This window comes from Pezoporus wallicus, unplaced genomic scaffold (assembly GCF_028554395.1).
Source record: "Pezoporus wallicus isolate ANWC-B61680 ecotype Strahan unplaced genomic scaffold, APGP_CSIRO_Pwel_v1 contig_8517, whole genome shotgun sequence".
Taxonomy (NCBI): Eukaryota; Metazoa; Chordata; class Aves; order Psittaciformes; family Psittacidae; genus Pezoporus; species Pezoporus wallicus.
The window spans coordinates 1,496,060-1,523,748 of NW_026635263.1; the positions used below are offsets into that span (position 1 = coordinate 1,496,060).

General features: G+C 36.0%; 2 protein-coding genes across 2 annotated transcripts; one reads left to right on the forward strand and one right to left on the reverse strand.

The window, feature by feature from the left end:
- The first annotated feature begins 206 nt into the window (after positions 1-206).
- On the forward strand, positions 207-9,740 carry ASPA (aspartoacylase). The gene is made up of 7 exons (XM_057416188.1): positions 207-321; positions 2,038-2,300; positions 4,318-4,513; positions 5,661-5,754; positions 6,520-6,627; positions 7,514-7,623; positions 8,150-9,740. Exons 1-7 carry the CDS (start codon positions 310-312, stop codon positions 8,360-8,362), a joined length of 996 nt encoding a protein of 331 aa, XP_057272171.1. The 5' UTR covers positions 207-309; the 3' UTR covers positions 8,363-9,740.
- Positions 9,690-27,639, reverse strand: TRPV3 (transient receptor potential cation channel subfamily V member 3). The gene is made up of 17 exons (XM_057416202.1): positions 27,286-27,639; positions 24,045-24,149; positions 22,374-22,460; positions 21,472-21,629; positions 20,708-20,884; positions 20,362-20,502; positions 19,640-19,920; positions 18,716-18,892; positions 17,922-18,080; positions 17,340-17,441; positions 16,705-16,778; positions 15,602-15,767; positions 15,024-15,090; positions 14,374-14,645; positions 13,478-13,590; positions 12,757-12,827; positions 9,690-11,845 (listed from the first exon to the last, which is right to left on the reverse strand). Exons 1-17 carry the CDS (start codon positions 27,402-27,404, stop codon positions 11,751-11,753), a joined length of 2,364 nt encoding a protein of 787 aa, XP_057272185.1. The 5' UTR covers positions 27,405-27,639; the 3' UTR covers positions 9,690-11,750.
- Positions 27,640-27,689: the final 50 nt, after the last annotated feature.

Here is a 27,689-nt window from a genome sequence, read left to right on the forward strand (position 1 = left end):
TCTAGTACAGAAAAACAGCCTCACTTCTTAATAAATTAAATATGATCTTACATAATCTGTCAAAGTGTATCAGCAAAGCACAGGAATAAGGGATTGGTCCCAGTGGTTAATTCAGAACAGTGAAACTTTTCAAGTGTCTTCATTTATGCCACGGATTTGTGGGTGCTTGTAATGTTGTGGGAGACCAGGAGTTAAAAACTCTTTAGAAGGGTATAAAAGAAGCCTCCATGGCTTTAGTTCCTAAACTCACGTTTGGAAATACACTGTATCTGTCCTAGGAAATCTCTTCTTAGGAGACAAACTTCTTGCATGTTCAATGAGGTAAGTGCACAGGCAATCTCTGCATTTCACTCAGCATTTTGCAAGGAATTATAACCGCTACAGTACCACCAGCAATAAAAGCTACACGTACCAGCACTGTGTGTCTGTGTTTTGCCGTTTGCTCTTCAAACTGCTGTGGTGTTTAAACTCTGCAAACCGAGATTCAGAGCGTGAGTCATTTTTTCAGGCAGCGTGTAAATAGCCATTTTGGCACCACCACTAAAGAGACTGAGGTCAAAGGACAGAACAGACTGTCCAGTGCTGTAAAATGCAACTTTACTGCTTTGTTTAATAGATTACTTACTAAAATTATGTACCTGACAGCTTCTAAGTACAGGAATAACACAGTTGAGTGTCTAAGTAAACAGCCTCTCTGTATGAGCTTGCTGTAAGGTTCAGCAAATCTGTGTGCACAGGCTGAAACATAGAGGGCAACTTCTGTAGGAAATAATACTCCTGGCAGAACTTGTCTAGGTAAGTCCCATATTTAGCTTTCTGTTCGTAGACCTACCGTCTATCAGCCTGCATTAGAAAGCCTCTCCCAGGCACTAGCCAAATACTCTCTCGGTCACTGGAGTATAATCTTAGTAAAAAGGAATTGTTCAATAAACATTTTTCCTTCCCTTGCAAAGTGGATTTTTTTATATTTGTATCATGTGCCAGATGCTAGTTGCAAATACTTCTGTCACAGCAGCAAAACGCTTATTTTCTGTTATTAAGCCCTCTTACTCTGAATGTTTTGATCCTCACAATGGAAGTTATGGCTGCTCTTTGGCTTGAGTTTCAGAAACCTGTCTGAATGCTTTTGGAACTAGAAGAAGTCCAGTTTTTGACTCAGGTTTGTTTTGTTTTGTTTTTTTTTTGGGGGGGGGGGGAGGTGTGACATGACTATTGTGCCATTGTGGTCTGTATCTGTTTCCTTTTTCGTAAGAGTTTGCAGGAGTTGGAAGGGTCGTCACTGGCAGAGTTGTTTCAATGTGTTAGAGGTCTGTGTTAGCAGATTGCAAGATAGAACTAGAGCCAGGAATATTAGGGCAGTCAGTTGTGGATAAATTGCACTTTAATTTCAGCTAGTGTTCCTCTAATCACTGTTCTTCAGATATTATAAAACAAAAAAGGTTATACAAGCAACAACATGCTTTGAGGAACTCAGCTGTTCTTGTTTTTTTAGGTGAAAGTACTTGATGTTTCAGCATTAAGTGCTGATCTAGAGCCAAGATATGAATCTCATTTTACTGGTTTTGCTCTTTAAATAATTCTGCCCTCGCATGCTGTAATGTTTATGTAACTTCAAACATGCATGAGTATACTTGTTACACCTAGTTTGCAATGCAAAAATGTCAGAGATATTTAAGTGCATTATTAAAGTTTACATTAAAAAGGTCTTTTCATACTGTCATTCATACAAGATTTACCTATATATCATATATTAATAGCGATTGCCAGGAGAAGTTAACTTTTGAACTGTGTAACAGTACCATTAACTAAATATGGTAAATGAAGGGGAGGGCTTCTGGAGAGGGAGGAGTGCTGGGTTAGCAACTCCCCGCCTCGCAACGGGAGTCAAAAACTCTTAGAGAAATGTTAATTCACTTTCATTCACATCTGACCTAAACAGGCTTAAAGAATTCGCTATTAAAAAAACAGGTGTGGTTTTGGGTTGTTTTTCTTTCTTTTGAGACAAAAGTTTTACTTTATTTTCTGTTTTGCTTTCAGCACTTCTTAGAGCTGCTGAAAAGCATGACTTCCTCTTCTGTTGTTTGTAAACCTCCGGTAAAACGGGTTGCTATCTTCGGGGGAACTCATGGCAATGAGTTATCAGGGGTATTTCTGGTCAAGCACTGGCAAGAGAATGGAGCTGAGATTCAAAGAACAGGAATGGAAGTGAAACCATTTCTTACCAACCCAAGAGCTGTGAAGAAGTGTATTAGATACATTGACTGTGATCTGAACCGTGTTTTTGACTCTGATAATCTTGGGTAAGAATAGTTGTCCTTTCTGTTGTTTTACTTTTCTGTTCTTTAAAACTGTAAGGAGCTTCCTTTCCAGATTAAAATGTTAACACAAGTTCCACTACTATTTTAACTGTGCAGTCACATAACTGAAATTACTGACCTTTAACCCAAAAAGAACAAATTGTGTGAGTGTTAACAGATTAATTTTAAACTTCTTGCTAGTAGAATGAGTCTAAACCCACATATAGTCTCAAATAAAGCATTTTAAATTAGTGCTGGATTAGTTGTATTTGTGTAAACTTAAGTATTGCTGTTCTGAGTTGCAAAGTCATTATTTCTCACATCTTCTTGTTCAATTCAGCTTTGGAGCTCATTTTCCTGCAAATATAATTGTATTCAGAAAACAGATAAAAGCAATTTAAAGTTAGACATCTGAGTATCTGAAAAAATGGCATACAAATTGGGGAAGTGTATTTACTTTCAGTTATATACAGTGAAAGATAGATAAAAACTTGCAGTCAACCAAGTTAGAAATTATATATTCTATGTCAAAATGATAGCCAAAAAGTCTCAATATTTTAACTGACTCATTATTTTAGAAGAAATTAAATCTATAATTATGTAAGATAGTAATTGATTTTACATTTATAATGGGATTTTATGTTTCTCAGCTTTTGAGACATCTATTCCATAGGTGTACTTTGCTATATAAAAATCCTTATGCTTGGTATAGTTACATGCTAAACAGGTAATCACATTTCAGAAAGGTCTTACTGGTAAAGGTGAATATTACTGAAAGAAACATATATCACTTACTTTGTAAGCACGGTTATTCTTACTCTGCATGTCTTTTCATCTAGCTTTTCATCTTAGAGTTTTGTTGTTACTATATAGAAGATAAACAGACTTTTTAACATAAAGAGTTAACATGTAAGAGTTGAGGTCATTCTTTTAACTGCTTACTTAGGACAAACATATTTATATAAAAAATGAGCTTGTTTGTTTTCAGCTGCTTTGAACATAGAACACTTGAAAAAACAGCAGATTAAGACATCTGCAGGTTGTCCTCATTGAATCATATGAAGTTGCCCAGTCCTATTACAACACTATTAACTGTTTGGAATACCTTCACCTGATCCCTTTAAGTGTAGACTCTTCAAGATTGCAAATGGTTTTACAAAATAAGAAAAAGGAGAGTGAAATCCTGATACTACTGATAGCAATGGTGGAAGTCCTATTGAGTTTGATAAGAAGTATTAATTTAACAGTCTTCTATGAAGAAACCTTGAATTTCAAAGACAGAACTAAAGAATATAAAGGTAGATTATGTGATATATAGAATCATAAAAATACAAAAAGGAGCTCGAGTGGCTTATGTAAAAAATTTGTGTCGTACATCAGTTTCCTCTAAAGCCCTTATACAGACAAGAAGCAGATCCCAGAGCTTTCCTTAGGCAAAGACCATGTTTTTGAAGTGTAGTGCAGACATAATCAGCTGAGATGACACTTATTAAAACTAGAGGAATAGATTTGAAGTAGCAAAATCGTCTATGACTTTTGAGGGTCAGGAGGGCTCAAAACAATACACTGTAAAAGTCTGATCAGAATGTGAGAAGACAAGAAATGAAATTACAAAAGACCTTGTGAGTGATGTCCAGGCAAAAGGGCAGGGACTGTTATCAGAATACCATCTGCAGTAGGAGCTGAATCCAGTCATGGAAGTGATTTAAGTTGTTGATAAGTTTTGAACTATTTTGATGCATAGGGGGAAATTTTTAAATGTAAATAAGTGAGAAGAATATAGGCTCCAGCTAAAATCAGATTAAAAAATCTTTTTATCCTTCTACACAAGGTACGGAATAGTAAGACCTGTTTAAAAATCATACTTGCTTTTTTCAAGCACAAAGTTTTAACAGTTTGCTAACAAAATCGGTGATTTCAACTCCAGTCAGTTAATGGAATTAAAGAAAGGGTATGCATATGCTGTTGACTGTAAAGCCATGGAATGAGTTTACTAATTTCTTTGTACTGATATTAACAGCAGGCCAGTGGTGGAAGATATTCCATATGAAGTGAGAAGGGCTCAGGAAATCAATCATATATTTGGTCCCAAAGGTAGTGATGATGCGTATGACCTTATTTTTGACCTTCACAACACCACTTCTAACATGGGTGGTACCCTTATTCTTGAAAACTCCAGGGATGACTTTACAATTCAAATGTTGCATTATATCAAGGTAAAATTAATTTAAATGAACTATAAAAATAGATTATTAGTTGTAATGTTGTATTACTATATATTATTTCGTAGTTTCTTTAAATATACTACTTTTTATTCTGCAAAACTTTAAAATATTTAATCACTCCTAGGCTGATCTTTTAATCAGAGATAATTAATATTTTGATTATAATGTCAGGTAATAAAGATTTGAACTCATAATCTTCATGTATTAAAATGAGTGATAGTAAGACTGATAGGAAAAGAGGTAACACCTATGAAAATGAATGTAATTTAATCTGTTTTCACACTGATCTGTCAGGAACTTGGATAAATTTTGGTCACACACGCTAAATAGCTAAACATTAATTTTATGAAATAAAGACATGTAAAAAGTAATGGATGTAAGTAATGACAAATGTTCCTTTCATCAGTAGTTATAGTAATAGCAATATGTCTTTAGAAGCTGTTTGATTCTGTGGTTCCTGAAGCTGATAAGTATTGGTAGAGGGAGGTTTGCGAAGTGCTGCCATAAGTGTAATCTGATTGACCTCAACAGTGACTTATGAGATCAAGGTTAGGCTTTTTTTTCTTTTCCTTAGAAACAAGTTATTTTCACATTTGATTTTTTTTTCCTTATTATATGTATCCCATTTAAATGTTTATAAAATATTTGAAGATATAGAAAGCTTATGACTAAAATTATATGAAGAGCAATGGTAGGCAGTGATCAGGAAAGAGGCCTGAAATAAGTTTCTCTATCAAAAAAAGGTTGCAATAAGGCTTAATTCACAATCCACGTCCCTGTAAGAGAATCTAGGTCTAACACAAAAATACTTGAAATCTGTTTTGCAGTATTCTGATTATAAGTTCTGGAACACTGATGGGTAGTTTCCTTCCTGTTAGCAAGTTAAGACTAGAACTGTATTCAGTTATATTAGGAGACAGCAAAATTCAGTGGAGCATGGCTGGCAGGAGTTAATGGAAAGGAGAGAAACAAATACAGCTTTGTACATTTTCTAAAGATGTCCTACTTCTTTGAGGGCCATGAAATAAAGGCAACATATTGAAGACATTGTGTAAATCACTTCTGCATCAGTAATCTTTTGTGGCACAACATTTTAAAATATTTGCATAACAAAGACATTTTTAAACAATCTCCACAGAACGCTTTGGCTCCAGAACACTGTCCTGTTTTGCTGATTGAACATCCTAGCTTGAAATACGCAACAACTCGATCTGTAGCAAAACATCCTGTTGGTAAATATGAAAAATAAAGACTATTTTAACCAACCATGAAGTATTTTAAAATATGCCGGCTTCCAGATGTGTTAATTTCACTACACAGAGTGTTCTGATCACCAGTAGGTGTTTGTTTGACAATATATTTACTGAGTCAAATGTCTCTGATTATCTCTTCTCTTGAAGAGTTCTGATTTATACTTGGCTTACAAAATACAGAAGCCAGATGGAAATGCTTAAACTCAGTTAACTCACTGTTTGCTGAAAATACTCATGATATATGAGGATAAGGAAGAAGCTTCAGAAGATAAATGTTTACGTCCTCTAAATAAGCCTTGGCTGAAACTCTGTCAGTTGAGAAGGGGAAAAGAGAAGATATGATAAAGGAAGGGGGAGATGATGTTCTGCATGGAAATGGTTAACTTTTTCATTTATGGAATCATAACCATAGAAAGAAAATCATTAGCTTGCTTTTCATGTTAAACAACGAGTTCTCTAAAATGCAGCATGGAAAGCTAGGATTAGGAAAAGGATAAGAGAAACAAATATATGTAGTGACCCTTTCTCTGACCCTAGTACGACACTCCAAAATGTACATATGGTTCTTTAAACTGATCCTGTCTGTGAGCCAAATTTTCTGCTTGCCTGAAAAATCTTGTAACTGTATTTTACAGTTCCTCTTAAATATAAGCCATAGACCCAATCAGACATCTGTTTATGCTGTGTAATCTAAGCATGTGATGTATTATGGCTATATTAATAATCTCCTTCATCTGCAAACAGGTGTGGAGGTGGGTCCCCAGCCACAAGGTGTTGTTAGAGCTGATATTTTGGACAAAATGAGGAAGATTGTAAAACATGGCCTTGATTTTGTGCAACTTTTTAATGAAGGTAGAGTAAGTAACAAGAAAATACAGCCTCTGTATTGTATCAGTGCACTATTGCAAATTTGAAAAATAGGGTAGGCTACAATATTTTAAACAGGGAAAAGGGGGAAAGGACTGTACTCAAGGCCATCTGTGTGGCCTCAGAAAGTCAGAATTCCTGTATAGCTCCTCTGGGTAGCTTTAAGGCTATTTCCTTTTTCTAAAGATTCAGTAAGTTTACTTGATCTTAATCTTACAGATGATTTGAGAATCTGAAATACCAGCTAGTTGTACAGTATGGTCATGGAGAACATAGAGAAATTAATACTAAGAAAGAGGGGTTTAATTTACACACCTTCTGTGCAATGTTATCTAAAATTAAAGTCAATAAATTCTGTAAGATTCTGTTCTATCTGTGTACCACCTAAAAATACTGACAAAAATAGGTGTTTAAAATTCTTTTAGAGTCCATTTTGTCAGTGGGCTTTTTTTGGAAGTAGAAGGAAATGAATCTAATTGTGTGTGTTAGAATCTCCATTATTGCGATGGAATGGTAAAGATAAATACCACTGATACCATCCTGTGTTGTACAGCCCTACCAAACACAGGACTTTCATTGATTCATCTAGAAATATATCTTTTTAAAGATAAAGTGACAAGTCACATTTCAGTAGCAAATTTAGACCTGGCTTCATATGCTACAATACATGACTGGACCATCTTTCTGCAACTTGACTTTGAGGGGACAAAAAGTCTGGAGCTGGACATTTTTATGATAAGAGCTAATTGCTGGTGTAAACTCTGACAAGATACAACCTAATGATTTGAGCCATTCTAAAGAGAATAATATTTTGTTCTTTTTAACAGGCAGTTATTCATTTTTGACATTAAATTACATTTATTCTTTCTAGGAAAGGAATTTCCACCATGTACAATCGAGGTTTTTAAAATAACGGAGAAAGTAGATTATCCCAGGAATAAGAATGATGAAGTTATTGCTATTATTCACCCTAAACTTCAGGTAAATTCTAAAATAGTTTCTGTTTGTGATGTTTTATAAATATTCCTGTGTTGCGTCTGCTACACTGTAGTATATTTTAATAGTAAATATTTAAAGTGACAATATTGACAATGGATTTATTGAAAAAACTTTAGACATTCCCTATAGTAAGTTCTATCACTAAGGTCATACCCTGGGAATCACTGAGACTAAAGTCACTTTTGAATCTAAAACTGAAAAGAAAAAGGCAGTAGGATAGCTTAAATTCTGAAATATAAATTAATTTTTAATTCTCAAATGAGAGTCTGTTTGATACCAACTGTGAGCATCTGCAGTTTCCTTTTAATTCACCTTTACCACTGAATTCTATACAAACCTGAAAAAGGGACAGACACCTGAAATTACATATTGAAGATTAAGAGGAATTCTTTTAAATGCTTTTGCCATAAACTGCAGAGAATACAATTAATGAGCATAAACTCAGAAATCACATGAAATACATGAAAATTTGAAGATAAATATATCCTATTTATTTTCTTTCTCTAAGGATCAAGACTGGCAGCCACTGAACAATGGTGATCCTCTATTTTTGACTCTTGATGGAGAAGTAATTGCATATAAAGAGAACTGTACAGTCTATCCAACATTTATTAATGAAGCTGCTTATTACGAAAAGAAACAAGCTTTTGTAAAAACAGTAAAAATTAAACTCACTGCAAAACACATCAGATCCCCAGCCTTAGACCACAGCACTTCTTAAAAGCTCATCATGGATCTTCCCTGCAAAAAGTGGATTTCCTCTCTGAAATCCAGTGTTGATTAGTAGTCACTGGTGGAATAACAAATGCAGAATCTAATTTTTAATCATAATTTAATTAACATTGCTGAGCACTTCAAAGATGAAACATACTGTCATAATGCTAATTATGACTACTGGTCACTTGTTCTAATAGATCACTATAGATGCAAAGAATAAATATTTTTATGATGTTTATTAGTTCACACACTACCACATACTGGTTAGTGACTATAAAAGTCGCATCCAGTGTCATATAGAAAGATGCTGATCCACAGAACTGTGTTATATAAAAAATATTTACATTTCTGCATTATTACCTGAAGCCTCCAATAACCCAAGTTTTTAAAATGGGGTGATCCTTGAAATGAATTCCTTAGGTAAACATACAAAATATGAGACAAAGGAAAAGCCAGGGAGAGAGAAATGGAGTGAGGGGATGTATATCAAAATTCTTTTCTATTATCTGCATGTGGGACTAACACCTGCCGTACTGAAGTTGAAGCCTTAGGGTTTGTTTTTTCTTTTTATACTTACAAAGATAAAAATAAGCTAAAAACATATGATTTCTGAAAAGCATATATTTAGATGACATTTAAAGCCTTTTAATTTTTAAGTGTTATAAGATTAATTCAAGCTGTTTCTGATTTAACATTAAAGACAAAAAGGTTTTAATTTAGGAGGCATCTACCAGCTATAAACATTCTGGAACAATATTTAAATTCAGGAAAAAGATGTGCTTATCCTATGAAGCTTTCCAAGAAAATTTCTACTGCAATGGAGAAAAGATGTTTTACAGATTTGTAACTTTACAGCTGAATCTACCTACTGCTGATAATGTTTGCCAAATCAGATTTTAACCAACTGTTGTAACCCCAAAGTTTTCAGTGAAGGTGGCAAGGTTAGGTGATTACACAGGTTTTAATGAAGAGCAATGCACACATCATACTTGAGTATTTCAGAATGGAAATTGGGAAGAATTCCATATGGGGAGACTTCTCAGAGTTTTGAGACTGATTTGGTCTAGAGTTGTAGAGAGAAAGCCTGTCACAGTAGCTGAAAAAGAGAGGAAAATGGGGATTTAATTACTTTCCTAAAGTTGTTTTTAAAATAACTGAGGCTAGAGAAAACATCAGGAACTTTGCATAATGATACAGTAATTGCCTATATACTGAAAGATTCATTGTCTGGATGACCCCCAAATTGTATCTTCCTTACTACTAAATTTAAAGCATTTTTTCCTTGCTTTCTGTATGTCCTATGGCAATGAAACAGAAACACGGGACAATGGTTTTTGAATTACAAGTTTAATTTAAATAAACATTGTATAAAAAGTACAGAATTATCTGCTTTAGTCATTATTCACAGGGTTTTTGATAACAGCCTGGAGATAGACTGTGTGTATGACATGGCAGGGCTCTGTGGCCAGAAAAAGGGGTTTTCCTCAGCAGAGGACTTTTAGAAATACCCCCCCCTTCTTCCTCAGTTTTGTAATAACTTTTTGTACCTGGTCATTGGCACAGCACAGTGACTTCTTTTGTGTCTTCCCTGTTTTATGGCTACACCTTTGGTGTGAATTCAGCACAGTGCAGAGATACATCAACTTGATTCCAGTGACAATTCCAACCATAGCAACGGGGAGCACAGCACAGGCTAATTTATTCTGGTTCCTGAGTATATGTGAAGAGGTATTTTTTTTGGTACAAAAACTGGCACTCAAAAGAATTCAAATGGAGCTGCACAGTCATAAGGGAATTGATACTCTTTGTTGGCAGTTCCAATGCAACATTAACCAGCAAAAATGAAAGATTCCAAGACCGCAGGAATTTTTCTTCTCATATTCACATACCCTACTGAGAAGGCCAGACAATGCTCAGATATTATATTGGTCTATTGATATCCTTCCTCTCAAATTCCTATGCCCTGTAAAAATGTAATTGAATTGAAGATTTCAATCTGGTCTCATCCATCCAGGCCATACGTGGTAGGAAACACAGGATGTGGCATCTTTAGATGACCAGTTCTGTAGCAAGAACCACGTTCACCATCCCTGCAAAGAGCTTTGCACTATCCTTTCCACTGGAGAGTTCCCTCATGCTCTCTTCTGTGTTAAGAAAGTCTTTTGGGTCATTTTGCGCACAGGCTTAGCTGTAAGAATCCAATGCAATTCTTATTATCATCCAAATGTCAACAGAATTCACCTGAGTCTTACCTAAACAGCACCTTTAAAACAGGCACCAAAAGAGTAGATATTATGAAAGCCCATGACACTGAAGACACAATGTATTAATTGAAATTTAAAAGTACATTGAACAAATTCTTTATATATACATACATAAATTAGAAAAGTAAAAACTAAACTAGGTCATGACAGGTAATGAAATAAAAACTCTTACAGAAATGCATTAGAGTCCTCTGGATAAAAAAATAACCAAACCCCAAAACTTCAGAAGTCTGCAATTGCATTTAACTTATTTTGCTCATTTTGGGAAGAAATACTGACTTCTGTATTGAGCCACTTCAGGAAAATAAGAAATTAATTTGCTTTTAAGCAAGAAGAACTTCCAATATGATAACTTATTTTATGCATTAAGATGCAACACCATGGAAAAGCCAAATAGGAAAAGTAAAGAGCTTGTGACTGAACAAACTCAGAAATGTTCACCATCATGAATTCCATTTCTGCCCCACTATTTTATGGGAAGGCATATGTACATGGTTATAAAAAGCAGTGAACACCATGTTATACCCTAGGAATTATACACAGGAAAACAGACCAGGCAAAGCTAATGAGACCTGAAGAGGCCTTTCTCCAGCTTGTGGAATCAAGCCTCCAATAACACTGACAGTCAATACAAAAGCTTCAAATGTCTCCAGAACATCATTATTCCAGAATAACATACTTCATTTAGTAGAGTTCAGAATTGAAATGCCTTTCTTTGCTCCACAACAAGAACTTAGATTTTTTTCTTTTAGTGTACAAGATGTTTCTCATGAGCTAGAGATTCCAAAATATAGCAGATCGGGATCATGATGATCTTAATTTTCCACAAAAGGAAGAAATATCTCACATTTGACCTTTTTTATCCAAGTAAACATTTTGAGCCAAGTTTGAGTAGTGTCACGCAAACTTGGACAGCAGTGTTTCCAAGAGGCTCAAAAATGAACCAGTGAAATACTATATTTGAGTTTAGTTTAGCTGCCCTGATTAAATGCATTAGGGTCATCAGACCATGTCTCTAAAAGTCTGTGTTCCAGCTGGTTACAGCTGTCCAAAATATCAACAAAGCTTTCAGCATCCACTACTGATGCTTTTAACCTTCCAAATGACCACATATCAAACACAGCACAACTAAACAGACGTTTCAGGCAAATCATCCATTTCTTCAAATGTATTCAGGGTGGTTTTGCTATTAGTTCTTGAATTATCTTGACTTTTGCTTGGATCTGCAAAAAAATGCATTGTAAACAAACCAGGATATGGTAGAAACTGTATCTGCAAGATCAAAGTTTTGCACATCTATTTTTTTTTGTTAAAAAACATGCATTTATTTAAAAGTAAGTCATCAGTTTACTACCATATCTTCTACAGAAGGCTTTCTGTCTGCCCTTTTCATTACTACTGAGCTCATGCTACTAAGCAATATAAATGCTAATTGACTCAAGAGCCTTCAGAACTAGTCTCCCAGATCCTGATGCCTGCTGCCAGAAGGACATCTGACACCTTGAAGTTAGGTCATTTCTCTATTACACTTCCAACACTGTCAGCAGATGGGTATCTTGAATTTCCTGGTCAACACTCACTATTTGTCATTCAATATGTATGACAAAACATAAACATGAATGCTCTAGGGTTAAACCAGCAGACTATAGGATTGTTAAGTAGAAATCCTGCCAAATTTTTCAGTGCTATGTGTAACTATTTAAAGGAATAAATATACTTTATGACAACCTTTTCAAAATAATATTTCCTCTCTCTTAAAAAAAGTTGTCTGAGCTTATCCCATTCAAATGTCATAACAGAATGTAAAATTTAGATCAAGCACAACTGTTTGGAGAAAAAGAAAGAAAGAGTGAAACCACCATGTTTTGGCACCAACATGTAAATAAGGAGTTTGTAAATAACCCTTTCTTCAAATATTTACCAATAATTTAACACTCATGCCACGTTAGCTGTGAGTTTTCCTAGCAATAAAGTGTGTTTGAATATCTAGATTCTGAGAGCTTCTATTTTAAAAGGTATAAAACTATACCAAAGCACTTCTAAGGAAAAGAAAACGAAAACCAAGAAACAAAAAAAACAACCAAAAACCAACCACACAATTTCACAAATACGGTGTTATAAAATTCTGCAATACCTGTTGGGCCTGGATCTTCATTAATAAATGAAACATGTGTTTTCCACTCGGTCCATTTCACTTCATTTATCCTGTTTATATTGTATATAAGTTGTGTTATTAGCATGCATTATCATCCAGCTACAGAGATGCACTTCCCCTCTATTTCTTTATTCCTTCTTGGGATTGTTGTTCTTGACCATCAACACTGGCTTTGCTAGTACTAAAAGGCTGAATGACTTTTGCAGTGCTATGTACTATATAAAGATGAGAATACTACTATGACTGCTTTGTAATTTCACACATTATAAGCACAGTCTGGAAACTCACCTTAAATATTTAATATTTTTCATAAACCAGCATAGTAATACATTCTTTAATATGGTAATCATCAGTTAGCAATCAATTTAAATATAGTCACTTTGAAGTGAACATTCAAAGGAGATGACAGCGACATTTACTGCAAGCAGACTTGATACTTGTACATTAAAAAGATAGGAGGTTGAAAATCTGTTTTCTTAACCAAAAATTGTCTACATAAAAAACCCCCACAACCCAGAACACATTCCCTTTGTTAAAACATCAGTCACAAATGAAAAAAGGAACAACAAATTGGATTTTTTGTACGCTTGGGGTAATAGGTAGAGATGTAGAAGTATTTTAAAGAGGATTTTGAGAAGAAATAACCTTGAAGAAACATACAAAGCAGAACTGATAGCACAGTATTCTAGCTTTGCTTTACCTTAAACACACCCTGGTGTCATTTTCAGCCACTTTACACCGTTCTCCCAGTTGAAATTTTTTCCTCAAACGTTTTGGTAAGAATTTTTCAAATTCCAAAATAGTTCTGGCTCTCTATTAACAATAAATATTAATGAGTATGGTTAACCATATTCAGAATTGACTGACTTCATAGCATAGATAGTTTTCAGACTCCATGTTTCATTATACCATTTCATTCCACCATCCAATACCGATTCCAACACCAAACAGTATGGAATGCCACTTGCTGTTTGCAACGTGCAAACAGGCAGTCCATAGTTAGGTCTACTGCAGAAGGCATACTCAGAGAAGAATCAAGAAATCTCACCCTAAGCTTGATGTTTAGGGTTTAATGCCAACACACCCTAATGCAACACCCTGCCACAGGAATATATACAACCTGTAGTGGATGCCACCCACCACAAAGCAACTCCAGTCCTCATTATGACTGTTATTGATGACAGCCTGGGACTCAGAGATGTCTAACCTTGATAAGAGACCAGGCTGGGATAAGATATGAGGAATTGGAATGAAATCATGCATTGCTCAGACTCAAGGGCCGCAAGAGCAGAGCATGCTGAGTTACAGATCTCTGGGCAGATAATGGAACACACCTTCCTAGTGATGTATCAAGGGGAATGAAAGTCATAAAGGTATGTGAGTGCATGAGGTTGAAAATCTGAGCCATAAGATTAACTTCAGAATTAACAACTGTCTTGAAGATATTATGATACCCTGATTATTTCCATTATTTGTACACATATGCAGATGGGATTATCAGTGTTAATACTTCACCCATTCTGAGTTACGATAGGTATAGCTCAAAAGATTTTAGCCCATAAATCCATACTTTCCTAAGCAAACTAATTCACAAACCTGAAGTTTCCAGATGTGCTCACTCTCTTTAGAAATATCTTCCACTGTTTCTCCCATTAATGCAATCAGCATGTTCAAAAGAAGAACAAAAGTCAACACAACATAAGTTATAAGGAGCAGAAGAAATAGTACAGGATACTTTGAATTTTGCTGGATCTCCAGATCACCCAGTCCTAGGGTGAGCTTAAAAAGATCCATCAGAACAGGTCCCAGACTGCTGTTGGAATGGCATTCATTGCCATCTTGGCAAGTTTCAATCAATGCAGCAAGAGCTGAGAAGAAAGCAGGAAAAGATTTTAATCACAATAATGTTTTATGTATACATGGCATTTTATCCTAAAGAATTCAAAATGCGCTGCATAATAAAAAGCTGGAGCTGCCCAGCAACATACACAGCAGCAGCTAGAAGATGGATTACCAGGAAGCAGAAAGAGCCCACATCCAAATGAAATTGCAGGCAAATGAGAAAGAGCCAAATTACTTATCTGTTCATATAGTTTCTAGATAGTTTAATTCTCTAAAGTTGGCTTTTTAATATCCAGAAGAAACCCCAACATGAGCTCTCATCATGACAATAGGGTTCTTATTCATAATAATGCTAAAATTTTTACTCACACAGAGCATCAGTGCTTTTCTCCAGTAATATTTACCTACTCCAAATCCCAGCAAAAAAACGATATAGACAACTAAAAATTTGATCACATCATGCAGGATGACCTAAAAAATAAATTAAATATTGATTAGAAATGAAAACTGAGTACTAGTTTTACGCTTATTAATTCTGCAGGGATACAGGTGTCCTACACAATAAGGCATCAGATTGCTTTCAACTAAGCAAAGCAGTTGTAGCCACAGTGAGAAACCCAGAAAAGATTTAGGTCTGATTCTTTTCATCTCATGACTGAGCCAGGTGTGTTGTCCATGGGTGACTAACTCTGTACAATTGGCATTACAGCATATGATGCTATTAAATAGAACTACATTAGCTGGAAAAAACCCACAAATTACATATGTATTTAATTAATTAATTAATTAATTTTAAGATATAAACTAGTTTCTGCCATTGAAGTTATAGAGGATATTCTGCTGAAATAATGTGTATAAACTGAAAATAAGACTTTTCAATCTGAACTAAAAAAATACATCTAAATTGCCAAATAGGCTGCATTGGGATTGCATCATACCAAGTAAGGATCGTAACAAGATAGGTAGAAGAAAACAAACTTGCCTTTTGAATCATAACACTGTAAATACCCATGGACTGGAAACCTCTGGTGAAATAAAGCATATTAGCCCATCCCAAGGCCATTGCCAAAACAAGACACACGAGGTGTTCTTTGTAGGAAAACAAGTACAAAAAGACAGAGAAGATCACAAGCAAAGCTTGTATAAAACTGTTAAAAAACAAACACATGTATTTAAAAGGGAAATTACTAGCACAAAACCAACAACATAATGGAAAAACATGAAAACAAGACTTTTCTCCTTATGCTTAATTTCTAATTTCATCCTGCATTCTATTCTCCCCTATCAACATTACCATTATATTTTAACAACACAGTAAGGTGAGTACAGGTAGTATATTAACAGGATTACATTATTAAAGATTACTTTTAAGTGAACTATTCTCCCAAAAATAGCTGGTCAGTGCAGATTTTGCTGACAAGGACATTAAGAATTCTTAATAGTATTTTTGAAGCCATTTAATTCAAGCTTTAGATTAACAAATTGTTAGAATCATTACAGATTTTCTGTGAACAAGGAAGACACTTGTAGGTGTGACGTGCTGTGACAGGATGTAGCCCAGACTCTCAGCAGCACAAGATTGGTATTAGCGTAGTTGGAGGAAGAGGAAGAAAGGTAGAGTTAAGCCACGTCTTTTTATTGATCTTACAATCACATGCTAGAAATGAGACGGAATCATCTGTGCTTTATCTAGGCCCAGCTGATGGGATACTCCCATCAGTCAGATGAACCAGATTTATGCTATTTTCCCTTTCTGAAGGAGTCAAAAGGAGTGTGAAATGATATCTGGTTTATTAACCAGGTTTCTTAAACACATTTCTGTATATACAGCTGTAAACAGATACAGGAGAAGCTAAAAGTACTATTCTTTGGGAAAAAATCCAGTCCGTACACATCAGCCCCCAGTACTGTTACTGAGACATGCAACTGTTAGTGTGCACTTCAGAAAAGCTGCTGGTAAGATTGCATATATCTCTCTAAAAACTTATAATCTAGAGAAAAAGTGAGCATCTGCTACTTTCTCTGCAACCAAGAGATAGATAAGCATTTTATAGATAGTATAAAATACGTGCATGACAGACTTACAACGCAAAGTGGAACCACGCATCAGAGAGAATTGACTGTAGGTCTGAAGGCCTAAGCAGAAAGATGGCTACACTCTATATAGACAGATATATAAAATACAGAAGCAGCAGTAAGAGAAAGCAGGCCTCAAAATTGAGTTTTCAAAATAATTTAAGTTAGTGTTCTAAAAAAATTAGTCTACTGATAAAGACATTAAATCTTCCCAAATTAAAAATCTTTTATGGGTCTGTATCTTCAAAGTTTACATTTCTGTCATCTCTGGCATAATTTAGCTGGTAGTTACTGGGTTTAATTACTTACAGTATATGTCAAAAATTGTATTCTGTTTTTTTTTTTCCCCCATTACAAGTTCTAATTCACCAGTGTCCTTAAAGCCAGTAATTTGACAACATCAATGCTATACAAATATCAGATCTCTGTTTTGAGAGTTTGAAAGGAAACCCCCCTCATATTTGTTTCACAGAGCAACAGAGCTATTCAAATATATAACCAAGGTCATTCTGTGCAAGCAATGTGTTGTGTCAGAGACTTAAATTACATACAAGGATATTCCAAGCGTATCGCCAGTATCATCAGCAGCATAGAATATTCATAAACCTAGGGAAGTCCTTTACCTATTTTGCTATGAGTCTTACCTCTTTTATGGCTAAAAATATTGCTCCTAACATAACCATCACCTGTCCCGATAACTGCAGCCACCCCACACCACGTGTTAAAGCTAGTGGATAAGGTGGAGCCTGCAAGAGAAATCCAAAATGAATGACTGAGTTCTGAACCTGAAACATAAAAGGCAAAGTAACAGGAAGCCTCATATATGTAGCTCTCTGGATACACAATTATCTTCCCTTTCAGTGAGAATTTTCTCCATAGTGGATTTACAGAATCAGCCCCCTAACATGTGTTAGCTGAAATAGCAGAAGTTTCTTTCTTAAAAGAAAAAGAAAATACCATTTCCACCCTTTTAGAAACTTAGCTACCTGTCTTTGTATTATGTATTTGTATTTCAGGTCACTTTCACAACATGAAAATGCGATTATCTCCTCTGTTCTGATCTTCTTCCTCCCTGGTATGACAGAACCTGATCTCACTACAGCCAGATATTTGGATATCTGCTTTTAGTTTATTTAGCATTTTAAATATAATTCAGGAAATACCACTGTATTTTAAAATCAGTAAAATTTGGTGAGATTAAGTAGCTGTCAATACAAGCTACTCACTTCATTTTCATTAGGCCTGTGGTAGGAAACCAACGTTAAAGTTACGTTGTATAGGAAATAAAACCAGCATGACATAAAGAACATGTGCCGTGCAAACTTCTTCCATTTCATTCGCAGGAGTGAATTCAGAGGCTCCAAAGTCAGCATTTCATGACGGTTCTGTAGGGGAAAAAAAACAACCAACCAGTTAAGATTTAAACTTGATGTCTGTAAGGAAACTGAGATCATTTCAGTCATGTATTTTGTGTATTTCAATCCGTATCTGTCCTTGCAGATCTAGAAACACATCTATGTGCAAAGGTATATGTCAGACTCTATCCTGACAAGACACAGTGGGACAACTTCAACTCATGCTGGGATAACCTGCCCCACTCTGGAAAATGATTGACTTAAAACTGTAATGTGAACTTCTGGTCTTGCTTCTTATGGAAACTTTGGGCAGTATTTGAACTTAGCAATTGTAAGATTCTGGCTTTGAAAACCTAACATTCCTATATGCCTAAAATACATACCTGCTGGGTAAAGTTTATAACTGACCAGCTGGACCATATTTATGTTCCTATGCAAGGCAAATTATTACTTCAAATGTAGAAACTCCCCAAACACCTAGCCCATGTGTTTCAGGATCTGAAGGCATATCTGCTTACAGCTGACAATCTACGTCTTTCTCCCAATATAAACACAGAGAAACAATAATTACTGTTTAAGTAATTCAGTCAAATGTACAGGCTAAGACATCTGAAATGAGTACACTGTTAGAAAATAGAAAGACAGTTTAGAAATAGGTAACTTACACCAATATTTGTATTATAGACTATAATTTCCAATACTGAATTGTCTGCAGTGGTATCTAGTTCTGTCAGATCATAAAGAGAAGATTGAACAGGACCATAAGCCCAGTCTGTGAATTTTCTTGACAGGCTCCTGTTAGGCTTATCTCTTATCTCTCTGCTCAGGATGTATTTCAGAATCTGAAACATTAACGGAATCATTTGTAAACAGATGTGTTCTTCACAGGAAAGGAGAAAGCACACACACATACTGCCAAAACTCCCACCTTTCAACAAGCACATTTTCTAGAGCAGCGCAATTCAATGTATTTCTAATTCTGTTATTCAGCAAGTGGTGTTACAGATAACAGACCTCTAGGAAATTAATACAGTATTTTTAATGCCTCCAGATTTTCTGTCAGAAAATCGTTTTCACATTTTCCTATAGGGTGAAAGCACAATTTTCCATGTGTTCACATTTATATCTTCCTTTAACTTAATTACTTTCTAAATCATCCCATTGTCAATTCATTACCACAATACAGTTGATCTACAAGAGCCTAATTCTACAGCAGCCTAACAGCAGTTCTAGTGAGTTTTCTGAAATTACTCAAAATTATTCAAAGACTATATAAGTGTAGTGCTGTAAAATAAGTCCAGAATTTGAGTTTCTGGACAACAGGAGGATTTTAAAGACTCTTTATACAGCACATGCATTTTGTACTTAGAGGGGTTGTTAGAGGGAAACCTCGAATGGTAGAAGCAACATTGCAGTAGAAGGATTTGCTTGTATTTTGAACAAAATTAGCTCTCCAAATATTACAGATACATCATACAGAATAACCAGCATGGAAAACTACATGTAAGAGCACTAGTGTCTGAGTATAGTAGGCCTTGACTCTTTTCTCATACTTTATTTCTCTTAGATGCAACTGAAATACTACCCACCTCTAATTTCCCAGTTTTTGCAGCTAGTTGTAGTGGTGTCAAACCCTCCTTATTCCTTGTAGTTTCCAGATTTCTGGCTTTACTTTTCAACAAAATCATATCATACATTCTGATTACAAAGTCATTCTGGGTTTTAAAGTCCTCTGCCACAGTAACTAATGCATGGAGGATATTGTTTCCTCTGGAATCCTGAGAAGTAATATTAGTCCTCGTATTGTCCATTAGCAGTTGAATTATGTCTGGTTGATTGGTACATGCAGCTAATGCCAATGCAGTTTCACCTACAAAATTATAAAATGCAAGATGTGTTCATATTTTATTTCAGGCATTCAAATCATATTATAAAAGAGTGACAGTGTTAAGCATCTTAATATATGCAAGTACATTTACATATTGATTGTATTGAATTTAGCTCATGTTTTAGAAAAGCTTAAATTGCATGGAACATTATTTGGATATAATCTTCAGAATCAAAGGTGTTACATTTTATTTGCCATTCAGCAGTTGCAATTTTTTGGTAAGTGCTTTACAAATATTTCTAAGTGTTTATAATACACCACACTCTGGCAAGTTTACAAAAGGCGCTATGTCATTTTTATACCTTGGGATGCAAGTTCTAGATTTAGCTACAGTAATGATTCACACTTGCCTGTGTTCCACACTGTCTAAATTGTCTGGGTATTCTTTCCTAACTTTTCCAGAGGTATCTCTTTTCCACTTACCAAAATAAAAGCCTTCATGTTTATGTTTGGGATTAAAGAAAATACCCTGGGCATGAGCATTGACATCAGCTCCTTTTTCTATTAGGCTCTGAGTTATTTCATATTGTCTTCTTTCAATAGCAATATTTAGGGCTGTCTGGCCTGAAACAACAAACACGGGTATTTAGCATTGAATCTCTTAAGCACATTATCAAACATTAATGATGTTTCACAATGGGTATCACCAGTGATAATGAATAAAAGTTGTTTTAGGAGTTTAAACCATCATTAGAATGCTTGAAGAAAACATTACTTTATGGATGGTATATTTAACCATAGACCTGAAACTGGTACCAGATGGCAATACCTTTATATGCCTCTTCTGTGTATGCTGCATTGATAAATCTCTCCAAAATACCATTTTCTTCTGCAAAGGATAGTAGCATATTCACTATCTCATTTGTGTTTTGGTTGATGTTCAGCAGAGCTTTCATCAGACAAGTTTTGCCAGTATCTGAAGCTGTGAATTTTTTCATCAGATAATCTACAAGAGTGAATTTTGAGATTATTTAAAGTGGATGGAAAATAATTCTAATCTTACGTTTATTAGGGGTGAGACCTGAGAGATGTATGAACATAAATTATTTGACAAACAATTACTCCATCCTATTCATTTTGTATTCAAACTATGTATACTTGGTGAGATGATGCAGTATAAGATGTGATACTAATTAATAAGGTAGCCAATGCACTTGGATTTTCTTTCAGACATCCCACTGCTATGCTAACTCCAGACAAACCCAGAACTCTTTAAGTTCTTTGCCCATTCAGCCATGCTGACACATTGCAAGCCCTGTCTATACTGCAGTTTGGATAGAGACACCAGCTTTGAGTCTCATGCTGCAAAAGACTAGCTGTGGTATGGCTGTGGGCATACAGTGCAGATAGATCATCCACCTATCATAAGGAGGAGATAAATACTTCCCAGTGTTGCCTCAGAGGCAGCAAATGGGTGTCTGATTGAATATCTTAAGCTTTCATTTTGAAATAGGAAATGTGACGTATGTATGTTTCAGACTCCACACATTCCAGAAAAGCTAACAACCTTCTCGAGATAACTCCACAGCTCACCTGGCACAGTCATGTTCATACAGGCATTTGATCGCTCCTTCAGCTCGGTGAGCAGACACTGCAATTCTTCGATATTGCCCTCAGATACAGCCCGAAATATGTACTTTTTCAACTTCTTCCGGGCACTGGTCTGCTCAGGTCCTTGTGATATGTTAGCACTGAATCATAAGAAATAATAATCGAATTGATAATTCAATTTACTGTGCTATATTCTCATTTCTACATAAGAAGTAAAAAGAAATACAATTACTTGCCCCAGACTACATATACTTGCCCTGCTTCCATATATAGATCTTGGCATGGATCTCTCAGGATGTTTCTGCAGATTGCTTATTTGCAGATAAGTGGCTATTAAGAGGAGGTTTATAATAAAGATATACATTTATCAAGTACTTTGTTTTGCATCTTTTCCCAGTTTATCCATGCTTCTAACACAAAGGCTAAGAAATACTCTGCTTCTCTGATCCATCCACTCCACTGACCCACTGGCTGATGCTGCACTCCAGCTACACCCATCCCACTCACAGCAGAAGATAGTTTTTAACTTCACATCTTCTTAAACAACTTTTTAAACAACATTATTCTGGAATAAGAGTGATTTAGTATTTTTCCCCCAGTCAGAAATACTCCCAGCTCATGCTTAACTCTATTTGGTGCTTAGGTCCTTTGTTGTCATCTGGAAAACAGACATTATGTATGAAGAATCCTCATACTATATATGAGATTTGAGAAAAGCTGAAGTTAGAGTTCTTCATTTCAAAATTTAATTATTCAAGAATCAGAAATGTATGCACACATATGACCTTACTTATAAAGCATGACAGGAAAAATAGGTAATATCTGCTTTATCATAGGTTTAATCCTCTGAAAATGTACTAAGAAATACTTATGTCTCTACTCACCAACAGCTGTCTACATTAGGGCTATATTCAGTCGCATCATCCTGAAGAGACTGTGGAGAATCCATATCTTCCCCATTTCCAGATGCACTATAGAAAACAGAAAAACAAGTGCCAAGATAGGAAGGTACCGGAAGACCTGTTTTTTTGGCAAATTGCATGAAGAATCAGTCAATACTAGAAAGCAGAATCTACAGTAAACCTGAAATCAGTCTAATTTGTGCTTCATAATTTCATCTCCCCTGTGAATATTAAAGTGAGTGGTAAGGATGAAGAGGCCCACAGGATTTTATTATATTATATGAAAGCAGCCTGGTTTGTGAGGGTTTTTGGTTTTTTTTTTGGTGTTCTTTTTTTTTAAATGATCGTTGCTTTTTATGCATCATCCTAAATGCTGGAAGCTTTCTTTCCTTTTCACATGCTTAATTTGTCACCTGCCACAAACCAAGTGCTAAATCAGTAACAGTGCATGGATTGCAAGCACACAATGAAAGTGATTTACCTAAAGATTTACTACGCAGTACACCGTAGGCAACTCAAGAGCATTTTGCAGCTGACATGAATGGAAGCTTCAGCTAAAAGAAATCAAGGACTGGGCCCTAAATACATATTCAGTTAATAAATTTAACAGATTTCAGTGGTATTTGTATTTTTGTAATTGCTGTACATAATTTCCAGACATCCCTAAAAGCAGATCTGACTTAAAAATTAATTTGTTTTCTTTATTTGTATTTTTGTATATTCTAGAAGGTTTAGATTTGATGAACTACCTCAGGTTAATAACTCAGGGAGCCTGAACTACTAGCTATTGATAACAGAGATGTAAGTATATTAACACAAGGACTCCGCATTTCTCTGCAGATACTCCCTTCCCTTTGAAATAAAGCTGGTAGCTCAGTCCATTCTTATTCAGTTTATCACTTCTCTGCAGAGAACCATGAAGAATCTGGTGACAAAGTGTATGTGTGCCTTGTGCAGGTCTGTGTGTCTGAATGAGAGGAAGAAATCTGGGTACCTCTCCTCTGAAATCAAAATAAGACTGTCAGCTAATCCCAAAAAGCTGACCAGACATCCATCAGACACACAAACATTTGGCCATTCTGGGCTTACGCTATATTTGATGCATATTCCCCTTATTCATAGCTATTGGTTGTTAGTACCCCACACATTTTAAAAAATTAAGTGCATTCTTCCCAGACATAATTTTTCTCCATTCACCATGAATGGCTGCCTTTAAATGTCTCAAACTCAGCATTTTCATGTTGTTTGATTGTCAATGAGCAATAGGGAGAGGATGTCAGCACGCAGCAGGGAATAGGGTTTGCTAAAATAAGGTGTGGTCTTCATGCAGTAGAAAATACATGAATGGGTGCATGGAGTTCAACCTTACATACCATAAATAAGGTTAAGATATAAAAAAGAAAAAAGACCAACAATTTTAAATTTATTCAAATTTGAGGACTGATTTATTCAGTGTAAACGACAGCAGCAGATAAAGATAAATCACCTAGTAACAAAGGACCTCCAATGGAGTTCTATCTTTGAAGTGACCAAAAGCTGAAAAAAGCCATGTGAAATTTTAGCTCTGAAGTCTAAGGAGAAATAAAGAATAGCTGCTGAAAAGAAAGTAGATATAACTGCAGTATGACTACTGCATATGCATCTATAACTTACCATGGACGAATATTTGAATCCATTGGTTTTGAAAACACAGGGGGAGATGTATTATTTGGTGTCGCATTGCTTTCAAAACCATCAATCTCCAGAAAAAAGTGTGAACTGTAGAACAGAGTGCATTTAAGAAAATATTAGTAAAGAAAGCAAGCTCAGTTTGTTATTTTCTGGCATTATACCTAACAAGACACTGGAACAGAAGCTTACCTATTTTCCATCAGAGGAATCCCAACCTCCCACGCTATGCCCAGCACTTTCATGCTGGCAGATGGGCAAAAGATTCCAAGATATTTTTAGAACACATGGCAACCTGGTCCTTACATGCCTAAGCAGTTACCCCAGCAGCCTTAGAACAGCCTTGCATCCAACTTCTGTGAAAACCAGGTATTTCTTGAACAGCCATACAGACACACACAGAGATGTTTTTTAACCTACTGCATTCTAGTTCCTGTTTCTCCAGCTGGGAGCCATCAGGATGGAGCATTTCAAACCCATCAGCAGTGATAATCATTAAGTCAGAAAGTTTGAAAGGTCATATGTTAAATGACATCAGGCATTTCCACCATCCAGGACTGAATGTGTAATCCTGCCACTCAGTGCATGACATTTAACTATTTATAGGAAAAATAAAGTAAATTTTAAACAACAGAGAAAAGGGAACACATGAAGAATAGGAAGATTTCACCCTTTAAAAGCCTAAAGAGTTGAGAGGCAAAATCAATGGCTTGGTATTACTAGATCTCATTAAAACATGGCTAAATTCACCAAAAACAGGAGTTCCAGTGGTGAATGCAGCAACTCCCACATGGCCTATGTTTCCAGTTCCCCTACTATTTATGGTTCAGTCCATAGGGGATTTCTTTTTGTTTTTACCTGCGTCTTTCCCAAAGAATCCCATTGAATTCAAGTACATATACTGATGCTAAAATGTAATATATTATTAGGACACTACTGCACAACCTGTTGAGGTCATACTATTTCAAGTAGATACAGTGGCCCTAGTTCATGACATTTTTCAACTATTTGGTGATCCAAGTGTTAATTCACTGTGTGTAGTTGTTTAAACTTAACGACTTTTTAACATTTGAGATGTGCCTGTGAATGTATTCTTAGCAGAAAGCAAGTAAAATGCCACTTTTGGTTAGCAAGACTGTGTCCCTGATATTACCTAGGCAAGGGGTGCTCTTCAGAGCACAGGAAAAACCTAGCCAGAAGCAGGACCATTGCCGTTCTTTGTGCCAAACCACTGTTGTTTCACTGGGCTTTGGATTTGGCAGAGACACTTAAGGAGGAGTGAAAAAAAAATGGTGTCATCCTGCTTTTTTTGCATTCCCTCACCATGAAGTGCAAGAGCTGTCCTAATAGCCAAACATCTGTTGGAGGCTGCAGTGAACCTCCATAAAGCCAGAATTGCCAAGCTCTAGGTTTTGCTGGAGCATTTCACCAGCCCTTGGCTCAGCACCAGGAGAGGATGGTGTGCCACAAGCTGATGTCTGAGAGCAGCTCCTGCTCTCCCAATAGTGTGTTTTGCTGAAGATTTTGGCATCCGAAAGATGTACAGCAGCTGTGATGTGGGCCCAGTTTTGGAGGCTGTCATTCCTACCCTATCGTGGCACATGGGTTATCTGGGGATACCATGGGGGAAAAAAAAACAACAAAGCCACCGTGCAAGGCAGGTAGACAATTGCTAACAAATACCAAAGTGCTTACGTGGCCGTGGTGCACACTCTTAGGAACACTGCCCACAGTCAGGCTCTGACAACATGGGTAACACTCCTCCCAGGCTGCCTGTTGGTTTTCCTGTACTTAATTTTATACTGTTAGTCCCCCCAAATACCTTCAAGAAGGGGAAGTTATTGTCTTCTGAGAAAGTGCACATTGGCAATACATTTTTTCAGGCGATAAATGCTGCCCATGGAAGTGCAGTAGCTGCTTAGTGGCACGGTAGAAGGAAGCGTTTTGAGGCAACAGAAGTACAGCAGCAGAGAAACATATAATTAGTAGAACACGTTAAACCTCTGCATTAAAATTCACGTGATCATCACTCCTTATATTATAGGAATGTTGTGGGCCACACCCTGAGCTCTTAGTTGAGAGATGGGAAAGGCCCCCAAGGTTACTGTTGCTGATGCCACAAAACTGAATCGAGATACAAGCTTCAGTAATTGAGGGGTAGAGTTTGCCAGTATTTGTTAGAAGTCCACAATCTGCCATGGAATGCCCCTGTATTGTGAGCTGCTCAGACACCTCACCTCCCTTTAATACAACCAAAGAGCTTCTCTATTTGAATTTAATGACAGAAAGACAAATTAGGCCACCCAGACAGGGGGTCTCATATAATTAATGACACCATTTCTTTGGAAAGTGATTCCTCTGGTTATTAAGAATTATAAATGTCAGAACAGCCACAATTGCCTAGGCCTTCCGTGTTTCAAAAAGTGCCCCAATAGCTAGTAATTAGCCACAGAGTGAAAAGCTTATGAATGAAAAATCATCCTCACTCTACAGTAACCTAGTTAACTCCAATTCCACAGTATCAGGAACGAATTATTGCTTATATTTCCCCATTCATATTAAATACAAACTCTTAATCCTTTTATTAATTCTCTAGCATAAATTATGAATAAAAGTGAACATTTTATAAAATAAAATGAAGAAATCTTGTTAATCAGAATAATGAAAAATTGAGTGAATTCAGGTTTTTCTCTGTGACAGGATTTTTCAAGCCTCCTGCTCTCCCAACTCTCATTTTTTAATTCAGCTGTACCGCTCCATAATCTGCCACATTTCCATGTGAGGCTAGGTTTGAAATGCTCCCTTTTTTCAGGCCAGCATCTTTTATATAAAACCTGCCATTTGATCACTCTACTCTCTCCTATTGAAACACTTACCATAATTAGACCAGATTCTTGTAAGCTTATACAGATATATAGAGTGGATGCCAAAAGCTCAGCTGATATGAGACATTAACTTGAAAGACAGGTGCATGAGCTTGATATCTCTAGGAGAGGGGTTAAATATTTGTCCCATTAGGGTAAAAAACATCCTATGTCTGCATCACCAGGATACTTTTCCACTTCTGAACAGCACAAGCATACACATTTTTCTAGGCACTTTGGGTTCATCAGGTGTCTCATTCATACATACAGCATGAATAAAGATGTTAGTGGTATTTCAGTGCAATATCTACTAAAGGAGATAAACCAGGGAGTTTTAATGGTTTAGACTGAGTTAGTCTTACCTTTTCTTTGTGGGAGTGCTTTCAGTTGGCTTTTTCTCCTGCTGGTTTGAAGGGGGAATACCAGATGGATTTGTTTTCTTGCCCATTAGTGGAATAATTTCGTTGTTATCTTTAATCATGTTTCTGCAGTAGAGAGATTCACAGTTACTCAAGTCCTGTTCATTTAAAGAAAGCACCAAAAGAAAAACTAAATTGCCTATTCACAGTCTCTTCACATGTAAGCACACAAATCTTGACTTCCACACCCCTCCCAACCCCCCTAAGTTTTTCATTTTTCAGTTATTAAGCACATACACACCATTTTGTATCAAGGCTGGAGGGTTATATTCATCACTTCATTAAACTACAAGAGAAGTGCCATTAAAAGCGATACCATAAATCCAGGAAAACCATAAACTCAGCCA